Genomic DNA, 19,747 nt, shown 5'->3' with positions numbered 1-19,747 from the left:
TTGATGGCTTTAAAAATTTTGCCTCTTTTTCACCATTTTAACTCACTGTGTACCACCGCAGTTTTGTAATTTTCTAAAGGTTTTATTTTTGTTTTGTATTTTACGACTAATGATTGCCACAAGGCATGGAACTTTTAATTTCAAAATAGTTGTAATTTCTTCGTTACTATATAAATATATATATATATATATATATATATATATATATGTATGTATGTATGTATGTATGTATGTATGTATGTATGTATATATATATATATATATATATATATATATATATATATATATATATATATATATATATATATATGTATATATGTATATATGCATACAAAAAAATGACAAATATTGTTGATTAAAAAAGATAAAATACTTTGTTTTTTCTGTTTAAAAAAACTCGTCTCAAGTTTGAGATGTCATCTTGGTAAATCGGTCTGTTACAAATGCATCAAAATACGTCTTAAAAAATTCTAGGAAGTTTCGATAATAAACCGTTAAAGAAAACTTCTCGGAAAGTTTTTGTTAAATGTTTTTTGTTTGTACATAATGTCATGAAGGTCATACGACGTGCAATAATCACTCTATGAGAAAAAGCATAATTAATATGGAATATTGCCATACAGAGGATAAAAACAGTAATGGGAAATAAAAAAAAGAAAAGCAAAAAAGCTTTGAAAAAGCCAGACTCAAGGAAGTTTTGTGAAAAGTGTAAACAACTCAGAAATGGAAAATTTTGTTCAGAATGCGGAAGTTCACTAGAAGAAAAAAAGTGTCAAGGTGAGTTTTTTCACGTCTTTTTTTAAACATGCATCATAAAATATGTGTGTGTGTGTCTATATATATATATATATATATATATATATATATATATATATATATATATATATATATATATATATATATATATATATATATATATATATATATATATATATATATATATATATATATATGTATATATATATATATATATATATATATATATATATATATATATATATATATATGTATATATATATATATATATATATATATATATATATATATATATATATATATATATATATATATATATATATATATATATATATATATATATATTACTTCAATTTTTTTATTAAATGTTAACACTTGCCGACAGTTACTCATAGAAAAGTGTTATTGTTAGATAAGCCTAAAATATAAAAAATACATGTTTCTGACGGTCATTGCACTTGTCAAACCCTTTTTTCAATTGTAATTAGCTAAGAACACTGTTCGGATAAGCTATTTAGATAATAAGAAAGATGTACTTGCTATTTGAAATGAGCCTTGGTATCCACTTTAAGCAGTTCAAGCCTAGCTTTCTTGCCAAACAAAACCATGCCATGCCAAGATTATATCTAAACTTTTGAGCTAGATGCTGAAAAATCGTTAAATGCATGGAAATGTTGGTAGAATAAGTTGCTGAAATATCTTAAGGTAATTGCTGGACACATGTGAAAGCAGAGAAAGCTGTGTTATCCCAATCAGTTGTTTCAAAATACATTTCAGCAGAGATATCCAATTTTATGTTATTTTTATCAAAAATTCGAACAGTATTAGGTAGCACTCTCTATCTTCATTAGATAAAAATCTTGCCTGCAAACATCCTATTTGTCTTCACAAACAACAGGTATCAACACATGTTTAGAATGAGCAAAATAATTATTGTTCTGCAGTGCTGGAAACACAATATCTTGATCTGGCTTATTGAATTTCTGACACTACCTCAAAGGAAAAATAAATTTAATGACCCATCTTGATATCCACTTTGACATTTTATGTAAAACCATGTATGGCCATTAACAATAACTATAAACTAACTAGCCTCTGCGATGATTTTGATGCAACTGTCTGTGACATATGAAAACATAAGACTCCACTAGCTTTCATAAGCCATCTAGCATGATTGTAAAACCTATTTAGTTAAACTCTAGAAATGACGTGTACTGACTTGAATCACATTTTACCTGCACAGTGAAATACTCTTTCTGAAGATATCCCTGATAGTGCTGAGATCTTTAGGGATCTAATCAACAAACTTTCCAGAAATGGGCAAGAAGTCAATAACTGGGATGTCTTTTGGATAAAACATGATTACTTTAGAAATGGCACCAGATGATGTTGTAGGTCATGTCATTTGTCCAACATTAACAAGTGAAAAATATTTCTAATTGTTAATTTATCCATGTGTAATTGAACTAGCAATTGTTGTGGTCTTCCCAATTGTCTTCAACTTTTCTATGCAGTTGTTCTTCATGTTGTTAGTTCTATCACTTACTATTGCTTGAAGAGTGTGTTTAGACTCTGTTTCTTTTAGGATTGAAATAATCATTATGGCAACATCTGTAGCTCGATTGCTTTTTGTAACTACATCATCAACATATTTACTAGGGTTGATAGTATCTATTTATTTTACTAGGGTTGATAGTATCTGATGTTAGGAGGCTTAGATTTTTCAATTCTGCATTTGCAATCATACATGCCTCTCTATTTCTTATCTTGCATCTATCAAGAGGCTTACATAGTTCTGAATATTTATATCTATTTTGTAGAGGAAGCAAAGCATCAATTGACTTGCCATTTCAGAATATGCAATAACCATGGTTCAATATGCATATTGATCTTCTTTTTATTCTTCTACTTTGTCATCATCACCATCCTAATACTCATCAGCCACTTCTGATTGAGCAGAAAATTCTATTTTGATCAACCCAAAAATCACATTCCACTGCAAGTACTTTATATAAAAACTTACAACCACACTGATTTCTGTCAGAAACTCAGTTAAATTTCAGTTAAAGTTGGCAAAAATTAAGTAAATTTTTTATTACATTTCTTTTATGTATCATTAATAGAAACACCAAAGTGCAACATTATTTCCATGATTCATAAAAAAAAAAAAACTCAATCCACCCTAATATACATACATAGATAGATACATAGATAGATACATAGATAGATACATAGATAGATACATAGATAGATACATACATAGATACATAGATACATACATACATAGATACATACATACATACATACATACATACATACTTTACATAAATACATACATACATACATACATACATACATACATACATACATACATACATACATACATACATACATACATACATACATACATACATATATTTATATATATATACATATATATATACATATATATATATATATGTATATATATATATATATATATATATATATATATATATATATATATATATATATATATATATATATATATATATATATATATACATACACACACACATGTTTTGAAGTAAACATCTATCTGTTTTGGTATTGATTGAAATTTAGGAAGTTAAAGTAATTAATGATCTGTAAAAAAGAAGAAAAAAATAATTTTTAAGTAATGATTTTTTGCTTATTTAAGAAAATCTTTTGAGTGCAAATGAAGTGAAATTGTTAAATAAAAAGCACACTGAAAGTAAAGAGGTAGGTAATGATTATTTGAAATTTAGTTTTTGTATTTTTAGAACAACTTAAGATTGATTATCCATTCCAAGATCAAAAAATAACTATTTGAATGAAGTCTGATTGATCAGTTTCTCTAAAAATTAATTTGCCATTTAAAGGTTGCTACAAAATAACTAATGAATGATTTTCTTTATATGAAACTAAAAAAACGCATTAACAGTTATTTATTGAATATCAAAAAAACCTACACCTGTTTTTTATCATAAAATTAATAAAATAGATAATATATACAATATTCATAAAGGTGAGATCTTTTTTTTTAAATCAATTTTTGCTTTGATGAACTTTAATGGTAGGTACTTGATAGTCTTAGCTTTTTGATTGTTTATTAGTATTAGCTTTTATCATGGAATCCACAAACTTAAAAATGTTGTAAATTGATATCTTGCTTAAGATTTTTATAAATTTAAAAAAAAAAAATTTTTTTATTCTTTTTTCTTTATAGTGTTTTAGTTCTGCTACCATTCATCTTAAAAGAGATAATTTGAAATCAATACAAATTTAAAAGCAATACAAAAATTTTCTGAAAAATAGCTTTTATATTATATTTTGATTTTGATGATTCTTTTTTTAAAATTTGCAGCTTACTTTGTTAATGACCGCTGATTTAAAAAGATTTAAAAATATAATTTTGGCTCATTTCACACAAATTATTTTTAAATGTTGTTGCCTAATAGAGACAATTCAATTGTAACAAGCTGAGAACAAATTAATATTGTTTTTTAAATTAACAACTGGTTACAAAACTTTTTGCATTGATTAGAGTTTAAAAACAATTCTTGAAAATGATGTCTGGAGTGATATTGTAGCAAGTGCCATTAAATTGAGCAAAAAGTTAGTCCTTTTATTTCGATATTCAGCTTTTAGCTTCTTTAAATATAGAGACCCTGTTGTGTGTTTTAAATCGTTATCTTGCTGAAAAATCTTATGGCATTTTATCTTTTGCATATGAGAGCATTACATCTCTTATAATTGTTTTTTAAACAAATTATTCCATGATGTTTTCTATTTGGTAAAGAGGACTTCATCCTATAGGATGAGTCCTCTTTACCAAATAAGGTGATATTTTGTATGGTGATATTTTGGATCAAACCTTTGACCTATGGGATCTCAAACATACTTTTTACTTAATTGGTTCCAAACAATTCAAATTTGCTTCCATGGCTCCACAGCGCCTTACTTCACTACTGTAGTGTCCAATTAAGATTTACTTTCTGGAAAATCAATTCAGGCAAGGCTTTTCTATAAGGAATTCATTGGCTTTTTTAAAGGATGCTGTCCAAACACTTTAATGGTGTGCAAATATTTGACTGTTTTAACACCTCATTTGGTTCAAATCTTTTGATGAATCCTGTTTGAATAATTGATGCAGCGAGTCATGGAATTCTTTTGAAGTTTAAATCAGTAGATTTTTGTTTTGTTGCTTGGATGTTGGTCTTCCAAGATTTTATAGTGTTTGACCATTAAATCCAAAATCATTTAGCTATGTGGCTAACATCCAACTTTAACACCAAAACTCAGACAGCAACTTTGCTGTATGACTGACTTTGTTTTACTGCTTTGGCAATGAGCAATTGAATGAACTGATTCCTTTGGCTCTACCCATGCTGAATTTTGTTCTTTTTGTATGGATTTGTACTTTTAAAGGCTTTTATTTAAAAAAGTTGTCAAGATTTATGTCAATTCTTTGTTTATTTAAAATAATACGCTATTTAAGAAGCTACAATTTTAAAGAATAATTAAAATCAATCAAGTAATAAAAAATTATTTAGAAATTTCACACAATTTCAAAAATTTAAACAAATGTTAGAGTAAATTTATAGTCTCAATTACTACGAATGTTAGAGTAAATGGCCCCAGAACTGTTTGATTCAAATTAGATTTGAACTTTTTAACGGTCACTCCAAGGCATGAATCTTATTTAATTAAAATACTTTTTAGTGAACTTTTCTAGTGTACTTTGGGTCGTTACCTAGTTAATAGATCAATCCAAATAAAATTTTAAGCTTAACATGCTGATGGGTTATCTTTTTCATAATTTTTTTAAAAATGTTGTTAATACAGTGATTCGGATTAACTTCCATTTGTTGAGCATTGTGAAAGAGGCATAATGGTAAGCACAACTAAACCAGCCCTAGCCATTTAGTTTACTCCACTATGCTTAACATTCAGAAGTTGATATTTTGAAGCTGAAACTTTGACAAATTATATGTTGAGTTAATTTTACTCTATAACAGTGGTTCTTAACCAGTGCTCCACGAGGTAGTTGCAAGTGCTCCGCGAAATTATGAAACTCAAAATTTGATGTTCACTCACTTATTACATTACACTATAATGATTACAGTTTAGGTAAGAAGCTACAATAATTGGATTTCAGTGCTCTCCAAATTTTGTCATGACCAAAAGTGCTCCCCGACTTCAAAAAGGTTAAAAACCACTGCTCTATAAGATTCTAATATGATAAAATTATACTCTTTATTCTCATCGTCAATAAAAATAAGTATTTTCCAATTATTTTTGAATAAGGAGCTTTTTTGATTAGGCTTAGGTGTTTTTAGGATGGATTTTCTGGTTCTGGAGATGGATTGAATAAAGAAGTCAATAGTTCAGTTTTGAGCAGAAGTGGTGATGTTTCTGATGAAAAAATTCAGGATAATGTAAATCCTGAATTAGTCCATGATGAAAGCATAAACTCTTTTTCAGCTGGCATAAAAGATGAACCCAATGTATGTAGTATACTTGTTTCCTATTAACTCTTTTGCATCTTATGCATAGTGCTGAAAATGTTTTTCAAGAGATTGTTTTAAAATTAGTTCCTGCCAGTAACAAGATTGAGGTAATATATGGGAAATGGAATTTGTTATTCATTTGCTAAAAAGAGTACTGCTTTATTAAAAATATATATTTACTTTATTCAAACTCCAGTTGAAAAACGTTTTAACTTCTGATATTTTCCATTTTAATTTTGCTCAGCAAATAATGAAACTTTAGAAATGTTGCAAAAAAAAATTAAGCTAAAATTAAATCTATTAGAATTTTTCAATAGATTTAATTTTAACTTAATTTTTTTTTTTTCTACATTTCTAAAAATTTTATTTTCCTTCTTCATAAAACACTCAATCATTAACAATCCTTAGGTCTCGATTGAGATAAACCATGGTGTTTATGATGAAGAAATTGTTTTTTGTTTTGATGAAGAAGTTTGCCAAAATTATAAAGAAAATCAAAATAAAAAGCAATACGAAATAATTAAAAAAGGATTTCCGAAAATTTACTTGAAATCCTGTTTGAACTATTACAACTGTCCATAAATTCATCTTGGCTTGTTAAAGTAGCACTGTTTTTAGAATGATGTTTCTACTCCTGAAACCATTTTGAAAAAAGAAGTTGACAATCCTAACCCACTTGCATCAAATTCAGTTGAAAGCAAAGTTGAGAGCTCAGTTGAAAGCAGTGGTTGTAAAAATCTGGATGAGAACTTTCAAGATGAAATAAATCCTGAATTAATCAAAGATGAAAGCATTAGCACTTCTTCTGCTGGCATAAAGGATGAACCAAATGTAAGTAGTATGCTTGTTTCCTATAATTTCTTCTGCATCTAAAAATTATTCTGTTTTTAAAAATTCTGTATTCAAAAATGTACTTGTAACCCTGTTTGAACTATTACAACTGTCCGTAACTTCATCTTGGCTTGTTAAAGTAGCACTGTTTTTAGAATGATGTTTCTACTCCTGAAACCATTTTGAAAAAAGAAGTTGACAATATTAACCCACTCGCATCAAATTCAGTTGAAAGCAAAGTTGAGAGCTCAGTTGAAAGCTGTGGTTGTAAAAATCTTGATGAGAACCTTCAAGATGAAATAAATCCTGAATTAATCAAAGATGAAAGCATTAGCACTTCTGCTGGCGTAAAAGATCAACCTAATGTAAGTAGTATGCTTGTTTCCTATCAAATTCTTCTGCATCTAAAAATTATTATGCATCTTATACATAATACTAGAAATGTTTTTAACAAACTAGTTTTAAGTCAGTTTCAACTAATTTCTAATTAGCTGATGTTAAACTGTAATTAAGATGTCCTTAGAAATTGGTAAACAAGAATTTTTTTACTTGAAGACTTTTTACTTTTGTGATATTCCTTTACTGATTTTAAAAAACAATTATAATTGCTTTAATGAAGGTTATTAGACTGATTTATAAACAAAAATTTCAATTACCATTTTGTGTAAAGAAAGTAATACTAGTTAATTTGCAACTAATTGTTTACAAAAACAAAAGTAAATTAATTATTGTAAAGAAAGATAAGTGTTTTTTAAGTTGTACATGAAATTTATAACTTATTAAATACTTAAACAACTTTAACTAAATTAAATAGAACGTCTTTTAGGACCCTTTGTCTGCTCAAAATAGCAAGTTAAAAGAAGAAATTGCCATCAATTGCACAATTTCTGAATTTGAATTAATTGAAAATCAAGTCTGTAACAACTCAACAGAAAATAGTGCTTTTAAATATAATGCAATATTAAGTGATGGAAACTGCCAAGAGAATGTCGAGTCTGAATCTGATAAAGAAAAAGGAATTAACTATTCATTTTCAGCTGCCATTACAGAGGCTAATCCTGTAAGTAGAAAATCTGAAATATGCTGAATACTTGTCAATACTATAAATTTTTACAAACTCTTCAATTTATTTATTTTTTTATTTTTTGTCAAAAGGCAGATAAGTTTTTAAAATGTTTATATCTTCAGATTATTATTGATTTTAAATTTAAGAATCAAGCATCAGGTTTAGTTAATGATTCCACAACCTGCACTGTTAATAAAAGTAGCTCTAATCTTGAAAATAATCAAATTAAAACTGATAAATGCTTTGGTGATGGAAATAAGGAACAGTTAGCTCAACCAAATCTCACATATGGAGCTGTGAACTTAAAAGAGACTGAGAGTTCTGAAGTTCTTTCTGCATCTAATTCCAATGCTGTAGATAAACATAAAAATGACATCAAAGACTGCATGACTATTCTTGAAGTGAGGTTTCCTTTTTTATATTATCTTTAAATAAGCTAACCTCAGTAATATTCTTATAGGGCTTTTTCCAAAGCTGAACCACATATGAAGCTGTATTTGCACTTTGTAAAACTAATGTATTGTCAATAGAATGTTTTTCTTATCTAAAACTTTGAGTAATAGTTTAAACTAATACAAAAAAATTTTTAATGTTAAAAAATGTTCCAGTAACAAATAACCCAGTTAAAGAAACCAAACAAAATATTAAGAGAAAATCACTAAGTTTCACATTTTTATGAATGTAAGAAAACCTTGAGACATCAGGCTAAGCATAGCATAGTTTAAGTTTTTTTTGATTTTCTTAAAATGATAATTTTTGCACAAAGTGCACTCTTTTGTTTAAGATACTTTAAAAAGTTAGTAACAAAATCATTTGAAACTTTGCAAATATCATCTATGTGCATATTGCTAAAAGATAGATTAGTTGAAATCAACTAAAACTTTTTAATTTATAAGGTGTTTACCCCCTTAATACATATTCAAAAATCATCCAATATTAAAAAAAAATTCTTACAAAAAAGTTATTGCATGATTTTAAAGTTAGTAGTCCATTCATTTAAAGTTTAATTATTGATAAAACTGTCTTCTATTTTATAAAATATGATTTCATTACATTTAAAATGCCATTTATAAAAAAATCATGCTCAAAAAGCCCAAGTTTTACCTTTTATGAGATTTAATTACATTTATAAACTAAAAACCAATGAGTAGAGCCTTAAGTTTGTTTTCTAACTTTGGGAATTCAACAACCCTTAAGCTTAAATCATAAACATGTAAATAAAAAAACCCATTCTTATTGTTACGTTTATTCATGCTTTTGTTTACAAAAAAATATATTTTTAAGAAAATCTTGAAAAATATTTATTTACAATAATCCAAGTGGTTGAGTTTAATGTCAAAAATATATTAAAATTTACTGATCAATTATTTGGCTTTTTTTAAATTTTGGCAACCTCTTGCTTTACAATATATGTTCTCATTTTTATTATTGCAAAAACAGCTTGTAAACAGTAAATCAAATACTAACAATTCAAAAATTGAGTTATTAAAACTAATTTTTAAATTTTGCTTAATAAAAGCACAAATTAAAGTTTATCTTATATAAAATGAATGATTTGTTTGTTAGTCACCCTAACAATTCTGGTTTTTTGTTATAATAGGTTATTAATGCTGCTCATCAGGTGAGATTAAAAACAACAATTCAAGTAACATGTGCTAATGGAAACCATTCAGTGAGTACTTATGCAGATGTTACAAGAAATGAAAATCCAAACACTTTTGATCCTCAAAGAAAAGAAGGACAGTAAGTGGTTCTAATTCAAAGTATTTTAAGTATAGAAATTTCAAAGAGTTTAACTTTAAAGGAGTAATATTAATCTTGTTTTTTTTGTTTGTTTTTTTCTAAAAAAGAAGGATAAAATATTTACATCCATTATTTATTTAAATTCTCAATTAATGTATAATTGAAATCCTTGGTTTATCATCAATAAGTTGGAAATTAATGTTAAAATGGATTTAAAAATACCATATAATTAGAAGATGGGAATTTAAGGAAAAGGTAATCCAAATTAAATTAATGAGTCTCATTAAAAACAAAGATAATCAGCTGTTTTCAAAGCATAATCTTAAAACTTTAATAAATTTTTTCTTTGTTAAAGTACATTAGTTATAACAATAGTTTCCAGATATTTAACAATAGTTTCCAGATATTTAACAATAGTTTCCAGATATTTAAAAAATTCAAGTCATTAGTTAATAGTGATTAATTTTTTTAGCTTTTTTACAATAGCTTTTTAAAATTATTGTTATTTACTATAATAATATGGTATTTTTATCATGTATAATAAAATTATGATAAAATAATGTTAAGGATATAATAATATAATACATAAAAAAATTTGGTCAAACTTTGTTCTTTTATTATAATTACTAGATAAATATAGCATAAAATTACTTAATAAGTTATTTAAAAGCTTTTTAATTAGATCTTTCCAAGACAGAGCTCACAAGTCAACTGTTTTAAGTACCATTAAGATAAGATTTTCCATTGTGTTGCCGAAATTTGTCAAGCATCTTTTCATTGCATTTCAACCAGAATCTCTTGGTGGATGGGATCATTATGGTGTTGTGATGAATCCATTAGAGTAAGTATCTGTTATCATCATTTAAAAAATAATTTAGTTAAATTTTCAAGATTGTATTTGTGAATAATTATATTTTTATTTTATATTTGATAAATTTACACTGCTTTACGCAGTGTGAGATGTTTGCACTATGCAGAAAGTTAAATATAATTATGCAACATAACTAAAATATCTTTGAGTTTTTTTAAATTTTAATATTCACAGGTATAAATATAGGATTTTTTTCTGAACCTAGGCATGCTTTTTTAGTATTATTTTCTGTGTGTTTATTAATTTTAACTTTCGTTTTTAGAGAATCTTCATGTGGAGTGATTTATACAGGAGATCTGTCATTTCCAAAAGATTTAGTGAATAAGCCTATTGAATATAAGTACTTTACATGGGAAGGAAAAAAAATTTGGGAATATCTTCGTTTTGTTAAAAATGTAGCATATAATACCAATCGAGTGTTAATTATAAAATCTGATGTCATGGATACTTTAGATCCAGGTTGTTTTTTTTTTCTCCTTTTATTCTCTGTTTTTAATAACATGGATTAAAATGTAAAAAAATGCAATTTTTTTATTGCTATGATAATTACATAAGGAAAGTTCCACATCTTATAAACAACATTTCTTGGTAGCCTTGTTCCTTATAAAAACTAGGTTTTTTATATGTTCATTATTAATAATAAACTTATTCAATTATGTCTTTAGAATGTTTTTAGGATAGAGAATTCAGATATTGCACATAAATTCACTGAAAAAATAAGTAAATAAAATGAAATAATTGTTTAGAAGTGTACAACATCAGGACCTAATAGCTGATGATAACCCATTTGGATTTTTTTTTATTTTTAGATGCTTTTTTATATAATCTTACATGTTTAAAAAATTCTGAGCTGCAAAATGTCAGAAACATGAAGGATTTTAACTTAATTATTATTATCAAATTTCAGAAACATGCAGCATTTTAGTTTTATAATCACTTCACTACATAAAATAACATCACTTTAGGTCACTAAATCACAACCTTATTAGACATCTGATTGAAATAAAGAATTTTGTAAATGCATTTTAAATATTAAATTTTTTAACTAAAGTTATACAATATTACCATTCTGTAAAGTTTCTTCCTGAAGGGTACATAAATTTTTTTTTGTCTCGCCAAGTTTAATTCTTTTAAGATAATTAGATTATCTTTCTTTTTTTTTTTTTTATTTTCATCTTTCATTATTTTCATCCATTTAATCAAAAAATACATATTGATGATAAACAAGATAAGTAAAAATGATTGCCTTATCAAATCTTTCTTCGTCTCTATCTCTAAAAATTTATTGCTGATTTATAGTTTATGAAACAAAAAAATATATGAAAAAATAAAGTTTACTTATGTCTCTTTTTCCATACCCTTTTCCTCCTCTGTAGCCTGGATCACTCTATCAGAATATTTAAAGTGTCTAAATTGTAATTAAAACAAGTTAAAGATCTTAATTTCCCAATGTCATTTCTTACTTATTTGATAAAATAACATTAGTTTCCTTTTTTATTGAATATGGTTCTTTCTTTCTTTGTTAGAAACTGGGTAATATTTGGAAATTCATACAACAGTATTTCCAAATTATTATTGCATTTTCATTTATTTAAAATGAATCCTTTTCTGTTAACAAATTATTACACATTTCTGAAAACTTTAATTTTTAAATCAGTAATATCAGATTTTCTTTTTTAAGAGGACATTAGAGAGTTAGAGTTCAATTTAGTTAGAAAAATTTATTAAATCATATAAATATTGGTCACCCAATGCATACCAATGCAGTTCTCATGAGGTGCATGTGATTTTCTTAGCAAACACTTTAATATGAAAATTGTTTTCACACTAAACTGCAACCCGATTCAAAACTCATTTGAATATAGTAAATAAATGCAAGAATAACTAATGCAACTTACCTTTGAGATTAAAATTGTATTTTGCTCATATTTTGCAGTTTTTATTTTTTAAATTCATGTAAGATTGACTAAAATTCATGTAAGGTTGTAAGAATAACTAAACAGATAAAAAATATAAAAAATTAATGTAAAAGAGATGTTTTAAGATATTTGGATTCCAAAATTGAGCAACTTTGAATAATACTTGTTTGCTTTTGAAAAGTATCAATTGATTTTTAGTTATTTTAGGTGCAATTTTAGAATTCAGTGTTCTAAAGACATTAAAAGTAGTTCTATAATTGTGGTGATTTTTTTATTTAATTAGGTAATAAATTTAAAATTACCAGGTTAAAAATCAACCCCAAATGTTTAACAACCCATGTAACTTTTTGATCTGAAATTTTAAGTGTTCATTTGTTGTAAAAGAATAAATTAGTTACAAAAATTTTGAGGAAATCTGAAGACTGTAGTTTAATTGTCTAAGTGATTAAATGACTTATAAATTGATAGTATTTATGAAGTTATTAAAAATAAAGGTTTGTTAAAACTAAACATTACAGTTTTGAGTCAAGTTCATAATGTCCATTAAAAGTTAAGTTAAATAAAAGAGGAATTTAAAGCTTTCAAATGTTTTTTAACATCTTGAATGAGTGAACTTATATATTAATTCAAACTTTTTTTTTTCAATCAAAATTAAAAATTAATCTTAGTCAAAGTTGAATCTAAATCTTTCAATCTAAATCAAAATTAAAAGATATTAGTTGTAAATGGTTAGTTTACTTAAACACCAGGTCAACTTGTGCACCAGGATATATGCTGGCGGATGTTACATGGATCCCCATTATTAGTTGGCTTGGTTTATTATTTGTAATCTGTTTCATATAAACAGATATAAGTATTAAACTAAACAAAATAATAATAATAAATATAATAAATTCCTAGACTAAATTTTATAATCTTTTTTGAATTATGGAAAATGTAAAAAATTTAATATTTTTCATTTTAGATTAGTTTTTTAATGAATTATTATTTGATCTAGATATCATATTCTATCAAGTTGATGATTTCTTTATGTCTCTGGAAGAAAATGACAATTCTTGGTTAAATTATTTAAAAAAAATCTTACATAATAGTAACAATGACCAAAATCTTATATTCCAACGGATATTTACAATGTATTCACAGTTATGTAATAAACATTTTTTTGATGGCTCAATAAACAAAACAATGTTCATTCGTGGTTTATATTCTGGTTTTTATGATTCTTGTACAAAACTTGAAGGATCTCAAAGTCGATGGGTTAAAATAACAACTCACCAACCTCTTAAAGTAAGGTTTAGTTTATATTTTGTTAAATTTGCGGTTCTATATTTACTTAATGTGCTCAAACCATTTATGATGTCTCCATCTTCTTGTCCACCTTGCTAGTCTCCATTATTTTCTTTGGATGTGCAAACCCTTTTTTACAAACAAGTAAACAATGTTGATTAAGAAGCTTAACAAATAAATTTCCATTTCTACAGCATGATGTTTGATTAAGTTTAGGAATATTACCATTTAGTGTATGACACTATTGTCAGTTATACTGTAATTACTTCACTCTATTGACACCCTAAATAACTTTAAATAAGACAGCTATTTTTAGTTGACAAGCATTTACAACAGCTTATCCAATTGAAAAGTACAGGAAAAAACCACATTTACTTTTAAGAAGTAAATAAGGTAGTTTTCTTAAAAAGAAAACTAAACAATTCTTTCATACTTGCATAAGTTCTTCCATATAATCTAAATATTGTATATTTAAACTAGATTTGAATTTTTACTCAATCTTTTTGTTAAGTACTCCCCATGAAAAGTGTTGCAATAAAGTAACCAAATAATAAATAGCTAATAATATCTAATAGTCTGTGTCTTAATATTTTGAACCGTTTCAAACTTCAGCCACAATCTGTAACTCTTAACATATATACACAATAATGATTTAATGTTGTTTTTATCTGTTTTCTTAATCAGTTACTTTGCTTTATATTTTAAAAGCTTTTACTTCCTGATTATTCTTATTCTGCACTTACTTATGTACATTTATTTTTTAGAAAATGAGCAACTTCAAATGTAAAACAACTGTACATTTGATTTATTTAAAGCCAGTGCTTAATGTATATTTTAGAATTTATTATCTAACTTGGAAGGGCAACTGAGGCAAAATACATATCATGGCATTGAATCAATAGCCTCTTGTTTATCTTTGCTGGTAATCTTTTACAATAATGAAGATTTACTGAACAAAGCACAAATGAGTTTTATATGTTATATCTTCAAAATAATATCATTAGAAGACACAGATTTGACTTGCGATGAGTTACTAAAACATTTAGCAGTATACTTTTCAAATAACTATCTTAGGTATGTTATTTTTTTCTCTAACACAAATGAACAGATTCATTTAAAGTTATCCAGTTTATGGATGACTTTAAATAAAAATGTAATCATAAATTCGTTTTTTTTCTATATAACTAATAAGGTTACTTGTCATGATGCAGGTGTTCTAGTAAGTATAGATGATGCTAAACATGTTAAGATATTGATAACATATAAGTAAGAAATCACAAATTTAAATTCATAAGTTTTCAAATTAAAGTTCGACATAATTTAGCTACAAAAAGGTCCTGTTATTTTTTGATTTTATTGATGAGAACTTTACTGCAGACAAGTCTCACAACAGAAGAAATGATAAATATATCTGGAATTACACATTTGAAGATGTTCCAGAACAAATAATGTAGGTCACACCAAACAACCCAGTCAAATCATGGTGTTTAAGTTGGTGATATCTAATGATGAAAAAATGGCTCTGGCCATCTGTAAGCAAGGCTTCTTCCTAAACACTGAGGATTATGTCAGTGTTTGGATGAAGAGTGAGTACAGAGAAAAAAAATTTAGAGACGAAGTCAATTTTGATGAAAATGATCTGGTCTAAAGAATTATGATTTTTAATTCAAGCAAAAAGTTTTCAAAATCTCAAAACGTTTGTTAAAATTCTTTATTTTTCCTTTTACTGTTTATTTTTGAGAAGAAAAATCAATCAAGCAAGGCGCAAAATTTAAATTTTTTTGTTAACTGTCATTAAGTATTTAAAAAAAAAGCATAAACCAAGTTCAAAGCTTTTCTTTCACAATTACTTCGCTAATAATTTATTCTGGTATATTAACTATAGCACAAATAAATAAGCAAACATGATGATGCACAAAAAAATTAACAAACTATATGATCAAAAAAGGTTATGAAATAATTGGTGTAAAATTGTAAAAAGTTATCAACTTTAATAATGTCATTTGAATATATATACGCATACACAAACAAACCCATATATCAAACCTCATTATTATGAACATTGTTCACAAATTCTACTGTATGCTTTACAGCTCTTTCAGAGCAGTTGTTAATAACTTTTAGTTGATAGACAAAGTTGGAAAACATTTTAAATTGTTCAACAAAGTAACAGAGAAACTGGAATGTTTAACAAAAGTTTGTCCTCCATTTTGGTATGGTTCATTAAATTAAAGATGAACCAAGAATTCTCTCCAATAGATGGGCTAAGACTTGGTGGTGTTTCTTGTTTAAATTGTAGATCTTTGAACATGTTTAACTTTTCTGAATGCTGAAACTAATTAGAAATTGGATCAGAGAATATTTTTGCATTTGTTCTTTTATTCTTTATCAGGGTACTATTAGTGTGCTCGCAATTACATTTAAAACTCTCTTAGAACCAGAAACATGGTTCTTAATGTATTCTTTTTATTGCACAATTTGCCAGTAGGCTTTTATGTCCTGGTGCATTTAAGAGTAATGCACTCCTCAAAAACCAGGTAGAGTAAAAAGCATAGACAAACTCTGCAAGTGCCTATAACTCATTCTTTTGAGCCACTGTCAAATCATACGGTAACTGTGTGCTTAATATCTGAATCTTCAGATAGTAAATAGCTTTTGCCATGAACCAAACATGAGAAAGTTAGCTTGGAGTTCGAATTTGGAAATTAATTTCAAAATACAGATACATAAGGTTAAGTTCCATTAATTCCCTGTAGTCTCCTCTTGGAAATGTATTAGTGTTCAGTGCAACTTTGCACAACTGGATAGTTTTTCTAACCTGATTTGCGAAGAAGGTATTATTGATGGATTTGGAATCAAATCATACCAATATGGAAAGATCAATTTTACCCTTAGTAACATTCCAGTTTGTTTGAAATCATTTAAACATTTTCTGGTGTTACTGTTATGCCTGTGTTCATTTGCTCCCAGAAATGTTTGATAAAAATCTCATAAATATGCTTATTACAGGGAACCTCCAGTAAAATAAAATCGTATTTTTGGCTTAGCTTGATATTAGTTCCTGAATTGCTTTTGTATATGAAGTATTTGAAGCAGCTGTGTCAAAACATAATCCCTTCACATTATCACTCATTTCATAGTCTTACAAAATCTTAGTTAAAACATCATATTGAGCAGTTCCAGTTCCATGTTCAATTGCTGGAATACCAAGAGGCTTAATGTCTTGATCAATATTAGTTGAGATAGCAAACCTATCTATTTTGGTTTTTTCCCATCAGTGATTTCTTTAACAATTTTTGCTATAAAGTGAGCTATAATTGGAAAAAGTTTTTTCACAGCAGGTTTTTAGGTCCTCTCATGTTGTGCAGTATTCTCCTGAATGTTTTTTTTTTTTTAAAGGGCTGAATGACACTGGAAAATTTTTATTATTTCCACCTGAACTAACAATCAAAACTGTACATATGCATCAAATATCTTGATAAAAACATTTTCAAGAACTGCAGTCATGACAATATCTTTAACAAAACCCTTGGCTAGTTGTTTGTCATCACTTGGACCTGGCTGTGTGATATCAAAAGAAATTTTTAAGTCAATGGTAGTTACATCACTGGTATTTACATCACTGGTTTCTGAGTAAAACTTAAGTTCTGCTGTCAAATAGTATCTCACAACAAAATTTTATCACTTTGAGCTCTCTGTTGTCCATTTTTCCTGTTGTCCTCAGTTTATCCATTTTCTGCTTATTTTGTTTGTTTATTTTTTCCCAAAGTTATCTTATGACAGGTCCTTTGGTCTCTGAAAAATCTCATGCCTGTATAAATCAAGTCCTTTTTGACACAAGTTTTCTTTTAAATATCTTAGATATTTTTCATTACCGGAAAACTTTCTTTTTATTTTAAAATCTTGTCTTGCTTTTCCTGCAGCTTCTGAGTTCTTATTCTTGCTTTTCTTTAAACTCTCACAACTGTTGATTTGATCACTATTATGTTTTCTGTCATGATCAGACATTCTGTCTTCGTAACCTCTGCCTGTAATATAGAATAAAATAATAAACTTGCTTTCTTTATTATTTAATAACAGACAAAGAAATTGTAATTGTACACCCACACTGCCATCCATACACCACATATTGCATTATGTAACAATTATTTAACAATTAAATGTAGTTAAAAATGTAAATAAATGTAAACTTTTAGGTGTTATTAAAAATCTTCTTTGCTAAGGAATTGCCTTTCCTTAACTCTCCTTCCCTTCCCCTTCCTTAAGATGTCTAAAATCTTGTATCCACCCACTGTAATTATTATGGTAATTCTGTGGGTCTATCTCATACTATAGAAAGACATTATTCTTTGTTTGTAACCTCTGTCTATCTAAGATTTCTTTTCTACAAATAGTATGCAGCTATCTAGACAGTTAGAAAGACCATAATACTTTGTTACATGATCTTGTCCTATGGTGCAAGCAATAATCTTTTGTATTAGATTTAATTTGTCCCTAGATCTTCTAAACTGAGAGTGAAGAATAATTTTTTCACTTGTAGAAAACATTGTTTCTTGTAAGCTCTATTTAAGTTCTCAAATTCAAAAAGATATGCTCTTGTTTTAAGCCTAGTTGACACTTTAATTTCATAAAATGGTTTAATATTTTTATTCAAAATTAGTAATAAAAGAAATAATGTCTCAAAAATAAAAAAAATTATGTAGCTTTTATAATTTTGCAGATAGAGCTACACACAAACTAGAACAGAAAATAGTAATATGCTGACAGATAAGTTAAGGCAAGAAAAGTTTCTTTGAAAATTCAGTTTCATTGAAAATTTGAGGTTTTATTATCAACTTATTTAATATATGGAGTAAAACAAACATTGAATATTTGCTAAAAATTATGTGAAATTATTCTCCCTCTATGGGGACAGCAAGGTCCTTTTTTATATATAACTTAAAAGTAGTTGAAATATTTTCAAAAATGTTAAATATTTGAAGCACTCTCACATAAATGTAAATATGTGTGTATAGAATTTGTGTACTATAGAGAAGTGTTTATAAATTCTGTATGAACTTTTAAGAAATTAAAAGTTATAGACTACTATTAAAACCCAAAAGTCTATAGTAATTCTATGTGATTTAAAGCTTAACCTCTATGTGATTTACAGCTTAACCTATAACATATTTGTTACTGTTGAGTATTGTAATATAAATTTTCTATTTTATTTTTGACATCTTTCTGCTTTAACTCACAATCTTCCTTTTTTTCCAATTTATTTGTTTCTTTGTTTATTTATAGAAAAATAGAAAAAACATTACATTTATTGCTGGAATACTGGTTTAAAAAATCTGGTACTATTCCTAATGGCATGGCTCATGTTTGGTGTTATGCCTTGGTTATGATACATATTCTTTCAGAAGAGAAAGTGAGTAAAAAACTGAAATTTGAAAATTTTGACAAAACTAATTGGGGATTGCCTGCATATATTAGAGGTCAAGAGAAAAAAGCGTTTCTTGCGTAAGTTGCTTTGCAAAATATTTTTTAAAGTTTAATATCAAATAGTTCTTATGTATTAACATAAATTTTTGTATCATACTTTTTTCTAAATCTGTAACTGTTAATTCCAATACTTTAAAGTCATTTTAAGATGTCATTTTTTAAAATTTAAAAACAAATTTTCAAGTTCCTAATCTGCGGCTCAAACTTTTATAATAAATATTTGTAAAGAAGTGGAAAGTATTGATTTTTGTTTTAATGATTTCTTTTAGATAATTAA

At 26.6% G+C, this 19,747-nt stretch overlaps 1 protein-coding gene and 1 pseudogene across 1 annotated transcript in view; one reads left to right on the top strand and one right to left on the bottom strand.

The window, feature by feature from the left end:
* The first annotated feature begins 418 nt into the window (after nucleotides 1-418).
* The window catches only part of LOC145192789 (E3 ubiquitin-protein ligase rnf213-alpha-like), a 76,738-nt gene continuing 57,409 nt past the window's right edge, over nucleotides 419-19,747 (top strand). The window contains exons 1-13 of the mRNA XM_090072475.1: nucleotides 419-777; nucleotides 3,437-3,498; nucleotides 6,099-6,266; nucleotides 6,888-7,100; nucleotides 7,256-7,465; nucleotides 7,927-8,160; nucleotides 8,313-8,567; nucleotides 9,767-9,909; nucleotides 10,592-10,750; nucleotides 11,043-11,239; nucleotides 13,697-13,986; nucleotides 14,825-15,060; nucleotides 19,270-19,488. Of these exons, the coding sequence (XP_089928601.1) occupies nucleotides 639-777; nucleotides 3,437-3,498; nucleotides 6,099-6,266; nucleotides 6,888-7,100; nucleotides 7,256-7,465; nucleotides 7,927-8,160; nucleotides 8,313-8,567; nucleotides 9,767-9,909; nucleotides 10,592-10,750; nucleotides 11,043-11,239; nucleotides 13,697-13,986; nucleotides 14,825-15,060; nucleotides 19,270-19,488 (2,525 nt within the window). The 5' untranslated portion in view covers nucleotides 419-638. The remainder of the gene's footprint in view (nucleotides 778-3,436; nucleotides 3,499-6,098; nucleotides 6,267-6,887; nucleotides 7,101-7,255; nucleotides 7,466-7,926; nucleotides 8,161-8,312; nucleotides 8,568-9,766; nucleotides 9,910-10,591; nucleotides 10,751-11,042; nucleotides 11,240-13,696; nucleotides 13,987-14,824; nucleotides 15,061-19,269; nucleotides 19,489-19,747) is intronic.
* LOC149878553 (uncharacterized) lies at nucleotides 16,027-18,533 on the bottom strand (annotated as a pseudogene).

Source organism: Hydra viridissima, unplaced genomic scaffold, assembly GCF_058129835.1.
Source record: "Hydra viridissima isolate aposymbiotic clone 2 unplaced genomic scaffold, HvirCarnegie_v1 scaffold_15, whole genome shotgun sequence".
Classification (NCBI taxonomy): domain Eukaryota; kingdom Metazoa; phylum Cnidaria; class Hydrozoa; order Anthoathecata; family Hydridae; genus Hydra; species Hydra viridissima.
This window is presented reverse-complemented; position numbering and strand designations above follow the sequence as displayed.